At 36.3% G+C, this 23,867-nt stretch overlaps 1 protein-coding gene and 1 pseudogene across 1 annotated transcript; one reads left to right on the top strand and one right to left on the bottom strand.

The window, feature by feature from the left end:
• Positions 1-5,154, top strand: part of LOC143645015 (uncharacterized) — a 37,658-nt pseudogene extending 32,504 nt beyond the window's left edge.
• A 5,037-nt stretch (positions 5,155-10,191) lies between these two features.
• On the bottom strand, positions 10,192-11,139 carry LOC143643258 (olfactory receptor 8B3-like). Its single transcript, XM_077112005.1, has one exon. It carries the CDS (start codon positions 11,128-11,130, stop codon positions 10,192-10,194), a length of 939 nt encoding a protein of 312 aa, XP_076968120.1. The 5' UTR covers positions 11,131-11,139.
• Positions 11,140-23,867: the final 12,728 nt, after the last annotated feature.

Raw genomic sequence — 23,867 nt, 5'->3', positions numbered from 1 at the left:
TTTAGCGAAGATGCTAAAATTGAAATTCATGATAAAGGTAAGACAGAAAATTTGTACACCCGACAACACAATATCCACATTTATAAAGTATATTAAATATGCAAGAATCAGAAGGAAATATACCAAACATTTTAATAGACCGTTTTTTATATAAGACAAGTCTATTGGACAAAGAAATAGAAGACACAGATAACAAAATTAATAAATAAGTTATTGATAAAAACATAGAATTCCACCCTGTGATGTTAGAAAACAAACCTTCTCAAACACTCATTGGTATTTTCTAAAATTAATTAAGTAACACCAGTTTAGTTCAAATAAAACAAAATAACAGGTTCAATAAGTACAGACATTTGAAACAATACTTATTGAATACAATTCAATAAAATTAGAAATTACTTATGGAAGCAAATAAACTATCAAAAACAGAAAGGGTCTTTCAACTGAAGATTCAAAAAGTTTCTACTTATTGATTCTGTTGTGAACAGGGAAATAAAAAGTGAAATTATAGAATGTTTAAAACCAATGACAGTGAAAATACTAAATGACAAACACAGCATAGTGTGAATTTCATAGAGGATTTTAAATATAGAATTAGGTATAAGAAGCTTTCAAAAAAATACTTGATTGTGAGAAAATAGATTACAAAAAAATAATAGAAAGGAAGGAAAAGAAGAGATGAGAAGGTGACAATGAAAGAACACAATTTTAAAACTTATTTACAAGCTACAGTAGTCAAAAGAGTATGGTACTGGCAAGAACATTTTGACCAAGAGAATCAAATTAAGAGGTCAAAAATAAACCCTCCCTTCCATGGCCAATTAACTTTTGACAATGGTCAAAATGGTCACTTAATTGAGAACAAATAGTATCTTCAACAATGTGTACTGGGAAAACTGGATATCCATATAGAAGGTTGACCTCTATCTCAAATGAACTCAAAACGAATCATAGACATAAATATAAGAACCCAAACTATAAAAGTCCTAAAACAAAATACAGGGACACATTTCAAGGACTTTGTGTTAGGTCTGGTTTTTAACATCATAAGTACAGGCGGCAAAAGAAAAACGTAGATAAATGCGACTTCATAGAATTAAAAATCTATTGTGCATAAAGGACTGCATCATGAAAGTAAAAAGACAATCTCTCCAATAGAAGAAAATATTTGGAAGCCACATATCTGATAAGGGTTTAATACCCAGATAATATAAAAAAAAAATCCTACAACTCAGTGCAAAAAGACAAGCAATTTTAAAACATGCAAAAATCTGAATAGGCATTTATCTAAAGAGAATATACAGATGGTCAATATGCACATGAAAAGATGTTCAACATCACTTGCTGTTAGGGAGATACTAAACAAATGGCTACTACAATGGCTACCATTAAAAAATAAACGGAAAATAATAAGCATTGGAGAGGTATAGAAATAAAGGAACACTCATTCATTCCTGCTGAGATTGTAAAATGGTGCAGCTATTATAGAAAACAGTTTGGTGGTTCACAAGATAGTTAAATGTAGACTTTTCATAGGGACTAGCAATATTTAAAAGAGTCAAAGAATGGAAACAACCAAGTGTCCATCAACAGATGAATGGAAAAACAAAATACGATATATTCATTCAGTGAAATATTATTCTACTCTAAAAAGGAATGAAGTTCTAATACAAGCAAAACAATGGATGATTTATGATTTCAGCAGAAAAGAATGAGGAAAAATTATAGTCAAGGTAGTATTTCTGAACAAATCAGTGTTGATGGATGATATCATGTTGATTGGTCCTTGTCAGCAAGAAGTAGTAACTAGTCTAGCCTTATTGGTAAAGCATTTGTGTATCAGAGGTTGGGAGATAAATCCTCCAAAAATACAGGGAACTTCCACCTCAGTAAACTTTCTAGGTGTCCAGTAGAGTAGGACATGTCAGATATACCTTCTAAGTTGAAGGATAAGTTGTTGCATCTGGCTTCTTCTATGACAAATAAAGAGGCACAATGCCTAGTTGGCATCTTTGGATTTTGGAGACAACATATTCCACATTTGGATGTGCCACTCTGGCCCATTTATCAAGTGATGAGTAAAGGTGCTAGTTTTATGTAGGGACTGGAACAAGAGGAGGCTCTGTAACAGGTCCAGGTTGCTGTGTGAGATGGTCTGCCACTTGGCCCACCTGATCCAGCAGACCCAATGGTGCTGGAAATGTTAGTGGCAAATAGAGATGCTGTCTGGAGCCTTTGGCAGGCCCCTATAAGAGAATCAGAATTCAGGCGCTTAGGATTTTGGAGTAAAGCATTACCATCCTCTGCAGACTATTCTCCTTTTGAAAAACAGCTTTTGGCCTTCTACCGGGCCTTTGTAGAAACTGAACGTTTAATCGCGTGTCACCAAGTTACGTGAAAACTGAGTTGCCTATCATGAGCTACGTTTTGTTTGTTCCACCAAGCCATAAAGTTGGGTGTGCACAGAAGTACTCCATCATAAAACGGAAATGGTACATATGAGATAGAGCTTGAATGGGTCCTGAGGGCAGAAGTAAGCTACATTGCTCCCATTCCTGCCACATTACCTTCTCTTTCACAGCCCAGAGCTATAGCCTCCCGGGAAATTCCTTACAATCAGTTGACTGAGGAAGAGAAAAGTTCGGTCTGGTTTACAGATGATTCTGCATGATATCCTGATACCACTCTAAAGTAGACAGCACATTCCTGCTACACTCTAGCTGCATTGCCACATATGAACACACAACCCCCTCTTCTTTCAACACTCCTCCTCCCCCAGCCCCTCTTTTCAAACCTATATGTAGTAATCTAGCCCTCTCCTCCAATCACAGTGCCCTCGGAAATCCACCCTCCCCTACCCTCTACCATCCCTATATAATCAAGTGTACTTCCCTGAAGAAAGGTCCTTGTGCGCAGTCTTGCTAACTCCACTTGGTCCCGCTGTTTGATTTCGTCTTCCGCGCGCGCTCCAATCCCTGCCGAGCCCCCGGAGGCGTAGGCCAACGCTTCCCCCTGCCGCCAGCGGCACATTGCAGCACATTTCAGGGATATCCCTGAAGGATACTAGTGGGCAGAACTTGAAGCAGGACAACTAGTTGTTGATTTTGCTTAGGAAGGAGAAATGGCCAGTGTTCCATCTGTATACTGACTCATAGGCCATTGCTAATGGCTTCACTGGATGATCAGGGACTTGGAAGGAACACGATTGGAAACTTGGTGATAAAGAGGTCTGCGGAAGAGTTATGTGGATAGACCTTTCTGTGTGGGCATAAAACATGAAGATATTTGTGTCCCATATGACTATTCACCAGAGAAAAATTTTAATGGAAGTGCATAAGATGACCTGTCCTGTGTATATAAGTCATCCTCCTTCCCCAGAGACACTCCTGTCTTTGCCCAACCTGCTCACGAACAAAGTGGGCATGCTGGTAGGGATGGAGATTATGCATGGGCTCTGCAACATAGAATTCCACTTACCAAGGCTTACCTGGCTACGGCCACTGCTGAGTGTCCAATCTGCAAGCAGCAAAGACACACAGTCCCCAGTATGGCACATTCCCAGGTGATAAGCCTGCTACCTAGTGGAAGTTCAATTACATCGGGCCACTTCCATCATAGGAGGGGCAATGGTTTGCTCTAAGTGGAATAGACAGTACTCCTGATACGGGTTTGCCTTCCCTTCATGCAATGCTTCTGCTAAAACTACCTATTCATGGACTTACAGAATACTTTATTCATCATCATGGGATTCCACACAGCATTGCTTCTGATCAAAGAACCCACTTCACAGTAAATGAAGTGTGGGAATGGGCACATGCTAATGGAATTCTCTGTTCCTCCCATCTTCCCCATCATCCAGAGGCACCCTGGTTGATAAAACAGTGGAATAGCCTCTTGAAGACTCAATTACAGTACCAACTATGTGGCAGTACTTTGCAAGGCTGGGGCAGTGTTCTCCAGGAGGCTGGGTATGCTCTGATTCAGCATCCATTCTTTGGTGCTGATTCTCCCACAGCTAGGATTCACGGGTCCAGGAATCAAGGGGTAGAAATAGAAGTGGCAGAATTCACTATCACTCCTACAGATCCATTGGATAAATTTTTGCTTCCTGTCTGCGGCGGTAATGTGTCCGGTCCAGCCGGCGCTGCCGCTTGGGGTCCGTCTCTCAGCGAACGGGGCTGGCGCGAAGACGGAGGGGCGGGAAGGAGGTTGCTAGGCCTCTCTCCGAGGGGGTCTTCTGCCGCCAGCGGTAGGGGGAAGCGTTGGCCTACGCCTCCGGGGGCTCGGCAGGGATTGGAGCGAGCGCAGAAGACGAAATCAAACCGCGGGACCAAGTGGAGTTAGCAAGACTGCGCACAAGGACCTTTATTCAGGGAAGTACACTTGATTATATAGGGATGGTAGAGGGTAGGGGAGGGTGGATTTCCGAGGGCACTGTGATTGGAGGAGAGGGCTAGGTTACTACATATAGGTTTGAAAAGAGGGGCTGGGGGAGGAGGAGTGTTGAAAGAAGAGGGGGTTGTGTGTTCATATGTGGCAATGCAGCTAGAGTGTAGCAGGAATGTAGCAAGGAGGAGGAGGAGATAGGTAGAGGCCCAATGAGAGAATTGTGTGGGGCGACGTGTCTGTTGCCGGGGAGAGGGCTGTACAGACGGGGCTCGTGGGGCAACTAGGCAGATTTAAGGTTGCGGAGAAATAGGTGCCACACCTGTCCCTGCAGCCTTAAGCTTTGCTGGCAAATATGTCTTAGTTCCAAAAGGAGGAGTACTGCTACCAGGAGATGCAACAATGATTCCATTGAAATAGAAGTTAAGACTGCCCCTTGGCCCCTTGGCATCTTATACTTCTAAATCAACAGGCAAGGAAGTGAAAAACTGTACTGTCAGGAGTGATTGATCCTGACTATCAAGGGGAAATAAGACCACAACTACACAATGGAAGTAGAGGAGATCCCTTAGGGCATCTCTTAGTACTACCATGACCTGTGATTAAAGTCAATGTAAAACTGCAACAACCCAATCCAGGCAAGGCTGCCAATTGTCCAGAGACCTCAGGAATGAAGGTTTGGATCATTCACCAGGCATAGGACCATGGCCAGCTGCAGTGCTTGCTGAGGGTAAAGAGAACCTGGAATGGGTAGTGGCAAGAAGGTAGTGATAAATTGAATTAGACCTTGTGACCAATTACAGAAATGAGTACTGTGATCATATGAATATTTTCTCCTTTTTTTATGGTATATTGTTCATGTTATAGTATTTAAGTTAGAGGATGTCACATTTAAAAGTGAATGTGGTCTAAGGACTTACACCCTATTTTGGAGAGATTTAATGTATTTCCAGTTTACACAGGACAATTGAGTATTGTTAGGCGGAACATGTATCTGTTATTGTATTCTCTTTAGAAATTAAACATGTTTCTAGATGATATGTATATCTACCAAGTTGGCAAGGGGTGGACTGTGATGGTTAGGTACTGGTGTTAACTTGGGCAGATGATGATGCCCAGTGGTCTGTTCAGGCAAGCACTAGCCCAACCATTCTGTAAGGATATTTCATGGCTGGTTAACAAGCACAGATATGACCAGAGGTATCCAGTGGAGGAAGCAATGCTAAGTGTGTTGGTAGGCATGGGGATTAGGGACAACTAGTCATGCAGCATACTGTTGATTTCTGGTTCCATTAGGAGTGAACCTGAATGTACTATTTTCATTTGCAGCCCTCATATGACATGAGTTGGAGGTCTGATGAACCCGGCTGTTAATGGGCAGGTCCAGAGGTATGCTCACTTGGTCTTTCATGCTTAAACACGCTAAATCCATCAGGACCCCAAAAACACTGAAGAAGCTGTTTTTTAAAAGGCATTTAAGTCTCCAGTGTACATGGCATGACCTTGAATCAGAACCTTAGGCATCTGATAGGAAGATAGCTCATGGGAATTTGCTATGAATTCTACCCTGCAACTTTTCCTATCACTGACAGCTACAGCAACATAAATTCTGCTGAATCATATAATCCAAGTACAAGATTATAGAGCTGCCTGCTGTAACCCTTTCCTACTTTGAGCCCCACTTCAAGTTGATAGATTTTATGTAACCTAGAATATGGTTGAGAGCTATATTCCTAAGTATGGAATAGCTGCCACCATAACACCAAAAGTCTGTCAAGCATTGTGACCTTCTTTGTGTGAGAGGATGCATGATGAATCAATTTGTCTTTTACTCTGGAGGAGATGTTCTAGAATTCCACACAGCATAGGACATGTAAAAATGTTAACTGAAATGACAGTTTCCTGAATCCTTGAAGAGTTTAATTTCATTCTCTGGTGTACCTGTTTTTTGTCATTGCCTCCAACATATAGCCACTATACATGCTTGTTATACATAATCGGCTAGAGAACACCAACAACAGACATCGATTGCATTTCTAGTGGGCTACCCAGATGGTTTGGATCTCATATGTCTATGTTACGGCAGAGACCAGCAGAGTTATAATTGCCTTAGGTAAAACTGTAAATTACTACTGTTATCCATTCCATTTGAGTGAAAACTCTCTCTGATTCCTCTGTCTGATTGAAATTTTAAAAGATCATTCCACCTGAAAGTTCTGAAAATCTTTTATTAAACAAATTTGGGTAGAAGGAGAAACACTAGTTTAATTCCAGATCTAAAAATTCCAGAAATTCTAACAATATACTACACATCAACATTTACTGGGCACCTTTAAATTTTTTCAAAGAAAAAATCGGATCAATAAACACTTACAAAATGAAAGACTGAAATATATTAATTAAATGTCCAGGTCAAAAAAACTGAAAAATAACTAAAATAAACCAAGAGAAAGCATAAATAAAGAATAAAAACAAAAGCAAAAGTGATCCATAGAAGGAAAAACCAAAGGTGGCAGTGGTTCCTTACAGCAAAGGGGAACAAAAAAAAGAAAAATAACAAAGGAGGAAGGGGAAGAAAAATAGAACAAAAGGAAAGATCCAGGGATCTGGTTCTACATCAGGCTGTGTGCACAGTTGGTAATGCAGCATTGTGTGGAATCCTGGTGCCAAATGGGCAACAATATTGATAAGAATGAGAATGTTACTTTACTATTTGCACTCATGTGTTTTACTGAATGGCATGGAGTGTTTACTTTATCTCAGGTGATAAGGAATTCACCATGCTCATCCACCTCAGGAATAGAGCATTGTGCCTCTACAATGTGTACAGAGGATCCCAAATCGCACAGAAACTTCTTTACTGATGTGGAGTGTTCAATATGGAAATTATTTTATCAGGAGAAATAACAAAGAAAAGACAAAAAGGGGAAACTCCAGCCTAAGTGTACTTTTTCTTTTTTTTTGTTTTTGTTTGCATGGGCAGGCACCAGTAATCGAACCCAGGTCTCCAGCATGGCAGGCAAGAACTCTGCCACTGCACCACCATCGCCCGCCCCAAGAAGTACTTTTTTACAACAATGAAACATACGTAAAAATCAAAGAGGTTGATATTGGGGTCAGGAAATGGAGCATGCAATGTCATTTAAACCATGGGAGGAGTTACCATGTTAAACCTCTAGAAAATAAAACAGCACAGCTGAAATAGTTACTGGATATTGAGTGGACATTAGATTAATGATAAAATACTAATGATCAAAATTACCTTAGTAAATGTTTCAGTTGTCCCTGGATACTCCATGACTTGGTTTCCCAGGACTACTAAGACAAATATCAACTAAGGTTTGGCTTCTACAATGAGAATTTATGGTCTTATGTCTGTGGATGATAGAAGTCCAAAATTAATGCGTCAACAGGTCATTCTTTCTCCTGGAGTCTGTAATAGTCTTCTTGTAACTTGCTGGTAATCTTGGGTTTCCTTAACTTGGATCTACCTCCGTCATATGATGATCTGTCTTATTTTCTGGATTCTTCTGGTTTCTTTCTTCTATTGATGTCTGGCTGCTTTTACTGACTGCACCCAACTTCCTCTGCTTAAAGGGGACACCAGTCATGTGGAGTAAGGCCCACCGTGATTCAATTTGGCCTCATTTAAATAGGATTTCAGGGATCCTACTACCAAAGGAATCCATACCTTTGGGAAAAAAAATCTTCAAATATCCTGACGACTGGGTTCATACACACAGGGGCATGGTTTAAGTCTCGAATCTGTTTCAATGGGAATAGGATTCAGTTCTCAAAAGGAACACTTACATGCCTTTAGAAAACTCATTTTTTGACTGTATTCTCTCAAGAAAAATAATTTAATGCACTATTCTAGAAAATAAATTGCCACAAGTTTATCCAAGAAATGATTCCTTCAAATTATAATTGCTCTTGTAGCTACATTTGAGGTTATATCCATTAAAATTCACAAGTGAATGACACTTGGAACCCATCAGAAACTGGTATAATTTAGTTGTTCCACAGTATCCAGCCCTGTGCACTTAACTTTTCTTTAAGATCAATAATCACAAACATCACCATACCCAAAGAATTCCTGTGATCTCTATAATATTTGTAGGGGTTATCATAAGGCAGGCTTGGATAGGAGGTTTCAAGTGCTCAACATTTTACATTCCAAGTCCAATTTGAGTTTTGTTTATGTCCTTTTTATCTCCAGAAGTTGGTGTAAAATTCTTGCAATTCCTCAGAAATGTGACCAAAGTTCTTCTCTGTCTATTCCCTAATAGAGAACTTCACTGTGAAGTATAAGTTCTTTAAAGACTTTAGGGACACTGGAGGATAATGAAAGCACACTATGGTACAGGATAGAAACTCAGGCTGAAATGTGGTTTCTAAACGCTCATTGACCATTGCTACTCAGGGACTTATTATTAACCATCTGCTATTTTTTTATTTTGTCCTAATGACACATTGCTAGTGTCCTTTCTCTCTCAAGCACCACATTTTCAGAAATACAAGCATCAGCAAATATTCCAAATTCACTTTCCTTTATTTTTCAGAACGCAGTTTTGTATTTGAGCAATCATCCCTAAAGCATACTAACCCTACAAATTTTCTCTTTCCCAAAAAAGGAGTCATCAAAATTGGGTAGATGGAACTACTAGCAGTCAATGACAGGGAGGGGTGAAAGGTATGGGATGTATGAGTTTGTTCTTTTTTCTTTTTGTTTCTTTTTCTGGAGTGATGCAAATGTTCTAAAAATGATGATGATGATCAATACACAACTATGTGATGGTATTGTGAGCCATTGATAGTGCACAATGTATGGGATGTTTGTGTGTTAAGATTTATCAATAAAAATATATATTTTTAAATTTAAAAAGGAGTCATCAAACCATTTCCATAAACAAAAGTATCGAAACACCTGAAAAAAGTCCATGTAACTTTTTCATACAAAGCAGACAATTTTAAAAATAGAAACATTTTCTCATATCCCATGTCTACTGAAATAAAAATAATAAAGCAAAATAGAAGCAAAGTACAGTGTAAAGAGCAAAAGGTTTCAGTTCCAGAGAGTATACCCTAGACTTTTTCGTGGAGAATCTGTGTGACATTAAATCATTATCCTCTCTGGGTTTCACTTCTTTTTCCTAGCAATAAACATATATTAACCATTCATTATTTAATTAAAAGTTTATCTTTGTTGAAAAAGTTTAGTGCATAGCATCTACTTCTGCAATATGCTTATTCTTGTTAGTCTTCATGAAGCCTTTCTTTGTGAAACACTGGCATTGAGCAGACATGCTCCTGCATAACTGAGGAAGGAAAGACAGAACTGACAACATATTGCTTGTTTCATGCATCCAATGGAGAATTATAACTGGTAAACAACTGTCAACTTTTTTTCATTTTGCCATTTCTCATTTTGCCATTGCCATTTCTTCATTTTGTCATTTTTCAAATGCTGTCATAGTATTGGTCATTTACTCATTGAAAAACCATTCATCTTATTCCAGGAGAGGAAAACAAAAAAAAGTGAAACATAATGAAAAACACATTAGGCATAACAAATTCTTCCTTAATGTTACTCTCAAATAGATAAAAGGTAAGAAGAAGAAATTGTGATAATGGTGGGGAAAAGAAGACTATTCTAACATAAGAACAAATAAATTATTGAGAGAAAGCTCAACTTTCCTTCACTATAATAATAAAGAAGTACGGTTAGAAAACTGTCACCAAATATATTGCAAATAAACACCCTGGACTTATTTGTCCTGAGATTACCTGTGCAGGAGATCCTATTTATGATCGAAACTTTCTCCTACTCAAGTTTTTTCTCAGGGCAAGTTTCACATCTTTATTCCTCAAACTGTAGATTAAAGGGTTCATCATGGGAACCACATTGGTGTAAAAGACAGAAGAAATTTTTCCCTCATCTGCAGACCTGGCGGAAGATGGTTGGAGATACATAAATGAACCTGACCCATAGAACATAGAAACAGCTATTATGTGTGAACTACAGGTCTTGAAGGCTTTAAACCTGCCCTCAGGGGAATTGATATGGAGGATGCTGTAGATAATGAAACCATAAGAGATAAAGATGGTGAAACTGGGCACAATAAAGTTGATACCTGACACAATGAATATCACCAGCTCATTGACATAGGTGCTCATGCAGGAGAGCTGGAGCACAGGGAGGATGTCACAAAAATAATGGTTGATGGTGTTGGCATCACAGAAAGTCAGTCTCAGCATGCATCCAGTGTGGGCCATAGCACCAGAAAATGCCATGAAGTATGAACCAAACATAAGGTTGGAGCACACATTAGGGGACATGGCAATTTTATACAAAAGTGGATTACCTATGGCCACATAGCGATCATAGGCCATTACTGATAGGAGATAACACTCAGAGATGGCAAAAAAACAGTAGAAGAAGAACTGTGTCATGCATGCCTGGTAGGATATAATATTCTTCTTTAATAAAAAGTTGAGCAGCATTTTCGGAGTAAAAACAGAAGAATAACAGAGGTCTATGAAGGACAAGTTAAAGAGAAAGAAGTACATAGTGGTTTGAAGGTGAGGATTCAGTCCAATTAGAGTTATCAGGCCCAAGTTCCCCAACACAGTCACCATATATATTAACAGGAAGAGGAAAAACAGTGGAATTTGGAGGTCAGGGTGGTCTGTGAGTCCCACTAGAATGAATTCAGTCACGAAAGAGGCATTTCCCATAACCATTCTTCTATGGGGGATCTGTGGGGACAAGAGAAAAGGTTTTATTACAGAACAATCTGATATTCCCACAACGTCTGTTACCAAGAGAAAGAGCTATGCAATCGGAATATTCAAGTCAAGCCCAACATGGCCCTTAGAATCTGCCTTTACTACTATCTTGATATTGAGTGACACTGACTTCATTCTAGCATCCTAAACTAAATATACCAGGAGCACTACCAGCATAGCTTATATTGTGAAAGTTAGTGCTGCCATGCAAATGATGACTGCTGGAAAAATCAAGGGAGAAAGAAGAATAAAAATGGACTATGATAGGATCATCTCCAATATCTCATCATTCCTTTATTCACGACTCCTTCCCAGAGCAATAGAACTTAGGGCAGAGGCTGTGGCAAATTAGAGTTGGCCTCTCGTGAAGATTAAACACTTCTGAGGTGGGAACCATGGACATCATTTTTAGTTCAAAACTAAGGATCTAATGTTTCAAAGAAATTTAGTAGCTGATCCATGTCACAGAATAAAAGCCACATCTTACAGAGAAAGAGTTCTCTTCAGGGAGAGGAAACTTAGACACTGAGATACAAGAACATTGAAGGTCCTACGTCTCTGAACTTTCTCCTCTGCCATCTCAAACAGATTTTTTCACTTGATCTATTTGCATTTAAGGATTGCCCAGTATGAGTTAAAAACAACCTGTCTTAATCCCTGGATTTTCATTTCAAAATAAGGACACAAAGTGAATGGAATTCAGGAATTTACCTCTTTAGGCAAAAGCACGTCTGAGTTTCCTGATTGCTGTTTTTTACCCAAGTGGCCTTCAAGGAGCAATTCTGAACTGAGATTTTGTTTCTAAGACGATGCAGAACAGACTTATTTCCAATATACTCTGGAAATCTTTAGGCACTATAAATTTCTAATCTCAAGTCTCCTCAAGTAGTGAAAAAGGAAGATTTCTTGAAAGATGAAGAAGCATCAATGTCTGTTTTATAATACATGGTTGATAATAAGCAGATTAGAAACTTGCTGTTTCCTCCAGGGAACAGATTTTGTGAATAATAGGGAAATAAGAGGATTGTATTTACACCCTAGACCAACAGCTTTCTTTAGTTCCTTAGGGACTCGATATTTTACTCAAGTGTTGCTTCACCCTAGGGATTTTTCATTCCCCTTTGCAGAGCAACGATGAAACTCCCATCTCACTACCAACTTCATTTCTGAAATCTGTCTATTGTATTGTTTTCTTTCCTTCTTTCTTCCCATATCCTTAGAAGTGTTTCAACATCGAATTCTGCCTACAGGCTTCCTTTTTCAGTTATTTTAAATATATTTCTTTAATTAGAGAAGCTACAGGTTTACAGAAAAATCATTAGAAAAGACAGTAATCCAGTATTACCCCCTGCCATTGTTAATACGTTGCATAGGTGCATGGTAGCTTTGTTACAATTGATGAAAGAATATTAATCTCGTATTATTAACTATAGTCCATAGTTTACATTAGGGTGTATTTTCCCCATATACCTCCCTATTATTGACACCTTGCATTAGTGTGGTACATTTGTTATAATTCATGAAATAATATGTGTATAATTGTACTATTAACTGTAGTCCATTATTTATTATAGGGTTCACTGTATTTACACTCCTGTGTTTGGCATTTAATTTTTATTCAAGTAGCATATATATGACCTAAACTTTTGCCTTTTAACCACATTCATGTTTATAATTCAGTGCTGTTAATTATACTCACAAAATTGTGCTACCATCACAACTGTCCATTTCCAAAGCTTTACAATTAACCTAAATAGAAATTCTGTACAAATTAATTCCCCATTCTTTACTCCAATCCAGCCCATGGGTAACCCATATTTGAGATTCTAACTCTAGGAGTTTACTTATTCTAATTATTTCATGTCAGTGAGATCATACAATATTTGTCCTTTGTGGCTGGCTTATGGCACTTAGCATAATGTCTTCAAGGTTCATCCATACTGTCACATGTATCAGGACTACATTCCTTTTTATGGCTGAATAATATTCCATTATTTATATACCACATTTTGTTTATCCATTCATTGGCTGATGGACACTTGGAACACTTCTATCTTTTGACAATTGTGAATAATGCCAAGATGCATATTGGGTGTAAATATTGCTTTGAATTCATTATTTCTATTCTTTGGAGTATATACTTAGTAGAGGGATTACTGAGTCATAAGGAAATTCTACACTTAGATTTCTGAGGAAACACCAAACTGTTGTCCAGAGGCTGCACATTTTATATTCCCACCAACAATGACTGAGAGTAACTATTTCTCAGATCCTCTCCAACACTTGTAGTTTTCTGCCTGTTTTTTTTAACTAGTAGTCATTGGGGTGGGTATGAAATGATATTTCATTATGGTTTTAATTTATGGTTCCCTAATGGTTAATGATGTGGAGCATCTTTTCATGTGTTTATTGGTCATTTGTATATTGTCTTTGGAGAAATATCTATTCAAGTATTTTGCTTATTTTTTAAATTGGATTGTTGTGTTTTAATTATTGATTTATAGGATTTCCTTTTATATTCTGAAAATTAAGTCCATATTGGACATGTGTAGGAGCCAAGGGTTAATAGGAAACCTGCGGATTTATTGGGAGTGACTGGCTTCAGAGTGGTCTTGGCAGTAAACTGTGGAGACTGTTATCTGCTTACTTGGAGGACAGTCTGAGAGGAATAGAATGTTTGTTTTTTCTTAAGCCCCAAAGTCTTTTTAGCTATCTCTTGTATGTAGGGAGTATTATACTGAAAAGCAGGCTTAGTCAGCAAAAGAGCTGTGAGAAAGGATATAAAATAAAGCAGCTGAAACTCTTCGGGGCTGCAGTCATCTTGTACGTCTTGTGTGTCTTTGTGTCTCATTCCGCAGGGTTGCTGAAAGACTACAACAGACATGTGGTTTCCAAATATTTTCTCCTATTGAGATTTTCTTTATACTTTTGTTTCTTTATTTCTTTATTACAAATGTTTCAAGGATTGCAGTAACTAACTTTAATTGTTGTCTCTTCTTGGAGATCTCTACTATTTTTAATGCCTTGCCTTTGTTCTATAACATTTTTGTTTCTAAACACTTATTGGAAATTTCTCACTGAGTATCCTTAATAGGTCCTTACATGTAACATTTCAGTAAATAAACTCATCAATTCATTCTCATTATAATAGATAGGAATTTGGACTCTGGAGGGAGAGGGCATATATTTGACTCTTACGTACATAATTATGGACTCTATTACCTCGAGCAGTGCATTTAAACTTTTTCTGCCTCAGGAAGTTTATGAGATAGGGAAGTGAATTGAGTTGTTGTGACTGATAAGTGAGCTACTGTAACTCAAGTACTTAAAACAGTCCCGGATAAGTGGTAAATAGTTCATAAAAGTTCCCTTTCAAATTATGTTCTCCTAGCTTCCAGTAGATGCTCCATTATAATACCCACCAGACACTTTTCTTTTGCTTCTACTTTCTGTGCCCTCCTACAAACTGTATGTTCTGTAAGAACGACTGTGTGTTTCTGGTTCACTACTTTGTTGGTGGTGCTAAGGCCAGTGGAGAGAATATAGTAGGCCACTGGTAAATATTTATGGAAATTAGTTATTCTTTGGCTGAAAACTTTTAGAACAGTTTTGACAAATCTCACATGCTGAACTGTAGAGTCTACCACCACAATATAACCCCATCTTTTCTCAAAGCAAACATGAGAATTCAGGAACTATTTAGATTTTCAGTCTAACTATGATTCTAGAATTTGCCATATATTCTAATTCAACCGTCTGTACTATTGCTAGAATCATCTAAAAACACAGCTCTGTCTCTTCCTAACTCAAGAAATTTCAATGTTTCTTCTTCGACACTGAGCATTTGAAGTTGGGATTAAAAATAATGGTATCCAAAACTATCATTGTGCATTGATTAAACTTGAGGAATTGATTGAGGCAAAGTTGTATTTGATGAATAATCATGAAAAAAATAGTCTCTGATTATATTATTTTGAGGACATTAAGTTTGTGCCCAATCTCTTTTTAATGCAATTTTATTGAGACATATTCACATACCATCTGTGATATGTGAAACTATTATGCACCCCAGAAAAGCCATGTTTTAATTCTGATCCAATCTTATGGGAGCAACTATTTCTTTTAATCCTGATTCAATACCACAGGGTGGCAACTCTCGATTACATTATCTCCACAGAGATATGATACACCCAATACTGGGTGTGATCTTTTGATTAGATGGAGACTCCACCCATTTCAGCTGGGTTTTAATGAGTTTACTGGAATCTTTTAAAAGGGAATATTTTGGAGAAAGCCAGAAATGATAGAACCAACAGAAACTTCAGGGCGGGCTGGCACAGACACAACACTTGGGGAACAGAGACACAGATGCTTGGAGATGGATAACAAAAGAGAAGCTTCCAAATAAAACTTGAAATTGAAATTTTACTCTTATAGATTAGAAATTCAGTTCCCATATAATCTTGCACACGTCTTTCTGTTAGTGATTACCATGTTTTCTCTCTCTCTCTCTCCTTCCCTCTCTCTCTCTCTCACACACACACACACACACACAAATTCACCAGAATTATGATAGCACATATCATTGATATCTTTTTAGATTCTATTTTAAGTGGCTTGAAAAGTTTAGAAGTCTTATGTTTTTTACTTACAAGGAAACTCTCTCTATATATGTGTAGCAGGAAACCTGCTGCTTATGATATACAAATAGTGTGTGTCTGTGTATTTATTTTTCATATATATATGCATGACTATTTCTATGATAAGTTGATTATCCTGAGTAGGTTAGTGATTTATAGCTAAAAAGAGTATTTACTTCATAAGAAAAGATTTTAAAATGCTATACATGTATAGTTAGTTACCACAATTTCGTATCAAAAATATATTTCACAACCTACTTTATTGTGAAAAGCAATGCTGGTGTCTCAGACTACTGTCATATGTCAGAATCTTCTTGCCATGATTAAGGCTGAAACTGGAAGATACTCAGTTTGCCAGATTTCCCTACAGATAATATTGGCATCTGACATAATTCAGACTGAAGAAATGCAAAGGGAAGTCAGGTAGTGACTTCTGGAGAAAATTGCCTTCATGATATACAGAGAAGGACATGAAGAGAGGATTCTTTTTTCTTATTTTCTTGCTTTGTTGTTGAGATATAGTTGTGTCCAGATGTGATTCTTGGAGCCACGGCAGTATTTAATGACCATGCGGTGCCACGCCTGAAGGTTAAAGTCAACAGACTGAGGACAATGGGATGGAAGGGTCTGATTCCTTCATGAGAGGGTTGAGTTGCTGAACCAACCTTATAACACTCTACCTCTGGATTTATTATTATGTGAGAAAAGTGAACTGCTATTTTAATTGGTCTCTCAATTGAGTATCCTATAAATTTAAACTAGAAACTTTCCAAGTGATAACATGGGCTAGGTATAATTTCATGAGGAAGTAAAATTTGAAAATACATTATTATAGCAGATGTATGTTTTGGGGGAAATTAGTGTTCCATTTTGGTAAACATTGATGACAATTTTAATTTCTTATGTCAAGGACAGTTTTCTTCATATTTGAACTTAAATTTGCAGTTTAATCTATTTCACCTGCCTTGTGTGCATTGTTCATTATACAAAAATTTTGTCTGAAGTATAGACATTCTTCAATGATCTCTGTTTCTGTCAGCTCTGTTAATTCTGAGGTTTCTCCAAAATGTCCCCACTTTTAAAGGATTCAGATAAGCTAATGAAAACCCACTTGGAATGGGTAGATTCTCATCTCCATCTAATTAAAAGTTATACCAACAACTGGATGTGTCACATTTCCATGGAGTTAATCTAATCAAAAGTTAACAACCTATAGCACTGAATCAAGATTAAAAGAAACAACTACTCCCACAAGAATGGATCAGGTTTAAAACATGGCTTTTCTGGGGCACATAATACTTTCATACCAGCATACTTGCTAACTCCCCAACTGCTTTTGGTAAGATAAAAGAGACTCTAGGCTCTCTTCATGGGAAATCTTGCACCAAATCCTGGCTCTCCATCCAAATAAGATTCTGACTATAAACAATAAAGCTTCAATTCAGAGTTAGGTAGTATTAAGAACTATCTATCTTCTATTTCCTCTTAGAACGAAAGTATGAAGAAGCAGAAAGGGGTATGTCAATACATGAGTTATGTGATTGGTATATTCAATTTTCATCCCTTGTCCAAATCAAATTCGCCCTGTTTGGGTGCATATTTTTCTTTTGCTTAAACTTGTGACAGGATGAAATTTATGTATAGCTCGAAAGCTTGGAAATATTGGGTGTAAGGGTAAAGATCAATGACATTTCTGAATAGGAGGGTTTAGAAATATGTCCTAATAAATACCACAATCTGGTTGTACATGCATTATTTCTAGAAAGGTGTGAAAAGCTCAGGTTTACACTACTGTGGATATTGACTTTCCTAATAACGATGTGCTTATTAGAGAAATTTTCTGCCTGTGAGAATTGCTAGAAAATACATTCTCTACATGTTCTAGAGTATAAATCATGGCATAGCAGTGAAGAAAATCTGGGTCCTTTGGGGAAGGTCTTCTTACCAATTGCAATTATACTAAGATAAGAAAACCCTTCAGCATCAAAACAATTACTGTATGAAATATAATTCTGCCTGAAATTTCCTCAAAAATAATTTAATATCAGTAGGTACATGGTCCTCATTGCACCTAAATGTACATCTCCATTATAAATTAATATTTCAGGTATAATATAGATAGAAATCTCACTGCTTTGGGACCTTTGATCAGACAAGATTTGAACAAGTTAAAAATGCTCTATGCAATATCCAAAAATAAAGGCTCTCAAAAAATATATTTAACAATCAAATTAAGATTTGAAATTTCAAAGAGGAAAAAAAAAAACCTAAAAAGATTCACTTCTTTTCTCCTCAAATGCACTCTTCTTGTTATGGGTAATAATTACAAGTGGTAAAATAGTAACTTGAACCCATTTTACAACTTCACCCATTGTTTTTAATAGTTATTATGCTGGAATGCAAAACCCTACCAAAAAGAGGCAAAGGGAGTATAAATTCATGCAAAGTACATGGAAAAGAACACCAAAGGTTACAGCGTAGAGAAAACAAATTTCCCATATTTTAATACATTAAAGTGTATGTGTTATGTATCTATAGATCTTTATAACTATATAGATATATATTTGACATGTAGATCAATGTAAAAAAACTGAGAGTACAAAAGTAAATTGTTACACTTAAAGTCAATTGATTTTCAAAGAGTATGCCAAGACAATTCAATGGGAAAAGAATAGTTTTTTCAAGAATGGTGTTGGGACCACTGAAAGTCCACATTCAAAGGAATAAATGTGGATGTCTATCTCACACCATGAAAATAATTAACTCAGAATGAGTCAGATTCTTAAACATGTAAAGCAAAAACCATAAAACCCCTCAAAGAAAATAGAGGAGTAATTTTCCATAATCTTAGGTTAGATAACGCTTTCTTAAATATGATATCAAAACCATAAGCAATTAAAGGAAAAAAAGGAGATAAATTTGATTACATCCAATTTAAAAACAGTTGTGCTTCAAAAATACAATCAAGGGAATAAAAAAGCAAAATAAAAAAAGGGAAAAATATTTTCAAATTGAATATCTGATATGGGTCTAACATCCAGAACAAAAAGAGAACACTTACAGCTCAATAATAAAAAACAAACTAATTTTATTTGGGCCAAAGATCTGAATAGACATATTTCCAGAGAAGGCATATACATGGTCAAAAAGCACATCAAGAGATATTCAATATCATTAGTAATCAAAACAATGCCAATCAAAGCCACAATGAAATGTAACCTCAAATGCACTGGGATGGCTTTCAAATACCAACAACAACAGCAGTAATGCTAATAATAATAAAAACAGATAAGAACAGGTTTTGCCAGGATGTGTAAATGTGGAGCTCTCATATAATGCTGGTGAGAACGTTAAATGCTAGAGCCTCTTTTCAAAATATTCTGACAATTCCTCAAATGGTTAAAAATGGAATTTCCATATGATGCAGCAATTCCACTCTTAGATATATATCCAATAGAAATGAAAACGTATGTCCATACTCAAAATTGAACAAGAATATTCATAGCAACTTTATTCATAAAACCCAAAATTAGAAGAGCCCAGTAGTCCATTAATTGATGGATAAATTATATGTTGCCTATCCATACAATGGAATATCATTCAGTAATAAAATAGAATGAACTAATGATATATACTACAACACAGATGACCCTTGAAAATATTGTTGTAACTGAGAAAAATAGTCACACTAGACCTCATATTGTATTAACTGATTTATAGGCAATATCCAAATTATGCAAAAATAGAGAAAAAGTAGATTGGTGATTGCCTAGGGCTGTGTGGATGAAGAATTGCTGACTGATGGTTAAAGAGTATGAGGGATGCTTCTCAGGTGATAAAAAGTGTTAAAAATTCATTGTGTGTATGACTTCATTATCCTGTGAATGAACTAAAAATCACTGAATTGTACATATTACACAAGTGAATTGTGTGGTCTTTGAATTGTCTCAATAAAGCCATCACTAGCTATTTCAAAATGTAGTACCAGTTACAACAGCACAGAAATACAGTAAGATAAATAAGTATAATAAAATATTGCTGACTTAAAACACTAATGAAAAAAACAAAAAAACATAAATGTAAAGATAAATTATGTTACAAATTAGAGATTCACAATCATTATGATGTCATTCCTCTCTAAATTAATTGCACACTTTCCATGCAATTACATAAAATTCCTAGCTAGATGTTTTGTAGAAAGCTGAATCTCAAATTTACATAGGGAGAAGAAACATTTTTCATGCAATTTAGGCTCTCACAGTGTTATTAAATGATTCGCAAATGGGGCAGCATCCCATTCAAAAGATAGAAGGAAGCTCCACAGAGGGGTGGAAAGGAGAAGTGCATGAAGTCAAATGTGGAAGCAAGTGAAGAAATGTCTGATTGGGTGAAATTGAGTTTCCATTTTATTTCGGAGAGTCTTACAAAGTGGGGAGCAAGTGCTTGCTTAGGAATGAAGAAGTTAGTTGGAGATAACTGATAAAGAACTGGTTGTATTTAAATTTGGTTTTCTGGGCATGTCTGACTTTATAGGACAGCTGCCTCCATTGTGAGTCTATTAGATTTTATCAATCAACTTGAAAACTGAAGGGACAAAAATAGCAACACAATTTTGCCTAGAAACAAATTTGGAGGATTCACACCACTTGGTTCAAGACTTACTATAATGCTACAATAATCAAGACAGTGTGGTCTGGGAAAAACGACAGACAGAACAGTAGCACAGAATATTGAGTCCCAAAATAAACCCACACAGTAGGGGTCAATTGATTTGACAAAAATTTAAAGGCAATTCAATGGAGGATACACAAGTTTTTTGAACAGTGAAATTGGTTCAGCTACATAACCATGCGGAAGTAGAAGAAAAAACAGAAGAACTTCCATTCATACCTGATGTCATTAACAGAAATGAACCATAGATCTCAATGTAAAACATAAAATATTAAGACAATCAGAAGAAAATAAGTGGTAAGAACTTTGTTACATAGGGTTAGGGAAATATTCCTAAGAAAGAACATCAAAAGGACAGTCCATAAAATAAAAAATGATTAAATTGGATCATTATCAAAGAGAAACAGTTTCCTGCTTTAAAGAAAAAGATATGTGAATGCAAAAAACAAAAAGAATGCATGCTGTAAACTGATTTTTAGATTGACTTTATTATTCTTCAAATGGTTAATGCATAAACTACAGTACATCCATAAAATTAAACATGCTCAGCAATAAAGAAGCATGAATTGCTGATACATGAAACAACATTTATAAATTTCAAATTCATTATACTAAAAGAGAGAAGTCAGACTAAAGAAGTATATTCTGTATGAATCCAATTACATGACTACCTGGAAAAGGCAAACAATAGCCCCGCAATAAAGTAACATGAATTGCTGATACGTAAAACAACATGCATAAATCTCAAATTCATTATACTAAAGAGAAAGAAGTCAGACTGAAGAATTGTATTCTGTATGAATGCATTTATAAAACAATCCAAAAAAGGCAAACAATAGTTCCTGAAAGCAGATAAGTGTCTTCCAATGGCTGGGGGTAGGAGATGGTTTGACTGTAATGAGGCATGAAGATATCTCTCAATTTTGGTAATAGTTACTTGAGTGCATATGCTTGATAAAAATTATACAACTTTAAACTAAAATCTATGAATTTTATTCTAAATTATACTTGAATAAAAGAACATTAAAGCACAGTAACACACATATGCACACACAATGAATTGCCATTTCAGATCTCTACTTCTACTAAAATGATAAAAGTTGTTAACATCTAGGGTTGGAGAAGGTATGAAACAATTTCAACTTGCCTTCATTATTGTGGGAATGTAAAATAGCAAATCATTTTGGGAAACATGTTGGAAGTTTCTTATAATTTAAACATATATGTAGCTTATGCAATTTCATATCCAAAATGAGAATAAAATCATCTAATTCCACACTCTGGAGGTTGCTCTTATGCAAGCTTCAGTTAGACCTTGCTATCTATCATAACCTGTCAATTCCTAACCAGGACCATTCTAACCAATCCTGTAGAACACATAGGGCAATATGTAAGATTCAGAAGTGTTCCATGCACTAGAGTAACTTTCCAGAAACCTATACCGTCCAGATGGGTCTCTGGTCCAGATAAGTCCTGAAACCTAGAGGGCGTAGCCTCACCACAACATCAGATATGTCATCTCCTTATCCCATATTAGTGACAGACCCTTCCAATGTGAAAAAGTTAGAATGGCCATAGACCAAACACCCCTCAAGAGAGAGATGGAAAGATCAAAAGTGATGGTGGAGTTATACTTAGAAGATAGGATTTAACAAATGAACATAAATGTTGAATCATTAAATTGATATCTCTTTTACACTAGTGCATATTTAAAAGTCACAGATAGAGAACCAATTTCCCATGAATAAAATTGGAATTTGGGGGAAAATATCTTAAATAATAAAGTTGTTGGTTTTTGTAGAACTTTATAATATTTCCCTAGATTTTAGTGAAACCTGACTCTGTATTTCAGATGATATAACCAAGGTCTAGTTTCTCTCAGTCCCTGTCTCTGTCCTGAGGTCACAATGTGAGGTTGAATTTGAACAGGTTTTCTACTTATGAGCACAAGAAGGTCATTGTCAGGGACAGTGGCTGCCAGGTTCCCTTTGGCAAGTGTAAATAATCAAAAAGATTGTCATCAATGCCTCAGATACCATGGGACTTATTACCAAAGTCAGAAAGGGCCACTTGAACCACTAAGACTCAGGAATCACCAGTGCAACTGCTCTTCAAAATGAGTGGTCAACTAGAGAATGCCTTCAGGCAGAAATGTAGAAATGAAGTCATTCTACATGGGACACATTAAGAAAAAAATCATTTTAGAAAGGATGGATAATTGGATTTGTACCTAAACAGACAAGCTGAGAAGATGAATTCATTCTAGGAAGATGGAAACAGCTTGCATGCTGAGTAATACAAAAATATTAGAGCACCTTGAGATAACCTGGGAAGAAGAGAGTCTTTCTATGACTTGCAAATAATTTGATCAGTTTCCTTTTGAAAAGTCCAGGTTGAAAATGTTGTTGTATAGTGAAAAGAAAAAAAAGTAATGAATGTAGGGTTCTATATGGACAAAATAGGTTAACAGAGCATAGTGGGTGACCAGGGGTACTGGTTCAGATATAGAAATCAAAGGTAGGTGCATCCACAGGACCTGAGGAAATTGGGATAGTGAGACTACAAGACTGTCTATACAGCTATCTTATATCATCTAGGTATTTTCTCCCTCTAATATTTTGTGATGCTAATTAAGTGATTCTGCATGCGTTAAACTAAGGTAGAAAACCAAAGAGAGCTCACAAATATTCAGTATCATATTTTTATCATTAGGTCTGTTCATACAATATTTCTTCAACAACAAAGACTCTCCATGAAAGTTGAACTATATAGTAAGAGCACTCAAACCACTTACTAATTTAGGGCAAACTGGACTGAATAAGCAATTTCATAATGTGCTTATCTTATTATTTGGCTGTGTAATTGGGATTTAAACACTCACTGAATTAAAACATAAAAATTTAAGAAAAAAAATTCATGGAACTACACTACAGAAACAGTGAACTATAAGCTAAATCACGGACTACAGTTAACAGTACAATTATGGAAATGTGCCTTTCAGCACCAACAAATGTTCCACATCACTGTTGTTAATAATAAGATCGTAATGGGAATCTTGTATTTTATGCATGATTGTTCAATAAGCCCACAACTATCTAATATAACAAATTTAAAAAATGAATGAACTATTTTGGCAATATTTTAGTTTTTAATCTGGGTGAAGAGTACATTATATTTGCTTTATTCATTAAGATGAAAACGCATGTTTGGAGAGTTTTCAATATGTATGGTATACATGATGGTAAAATATATAATTCAAAATTTTTATTATATACCATTATTAATGCAAATCATTCAAATTCTGAAATATGCCTCTTTCACTTGATTTTGTTTTTAAAGTAATTTCATGTGATTAATATTTATTGCAATAGATTTACAAAT

Source organism: Tamandua tetradactyla, chromosome 8 (genome assembly GCF_023851605.1).
Source record: "Tamandua tetradactyla isolate mTamTet1 chromosome 8, mTamTet1.pri, whole genome shotgun sequence".
In the NCBI taxonomy this organism is placed as follows: Eukaryota; Metazoa; Chordata; class Mammalia; order Pilosa; family Myrmecophagidae; genus Tamandua; species Tamandua tetradactyla.
This window is presented reverse-complemented; position numbering and strand designations above follow the sequence as displayed.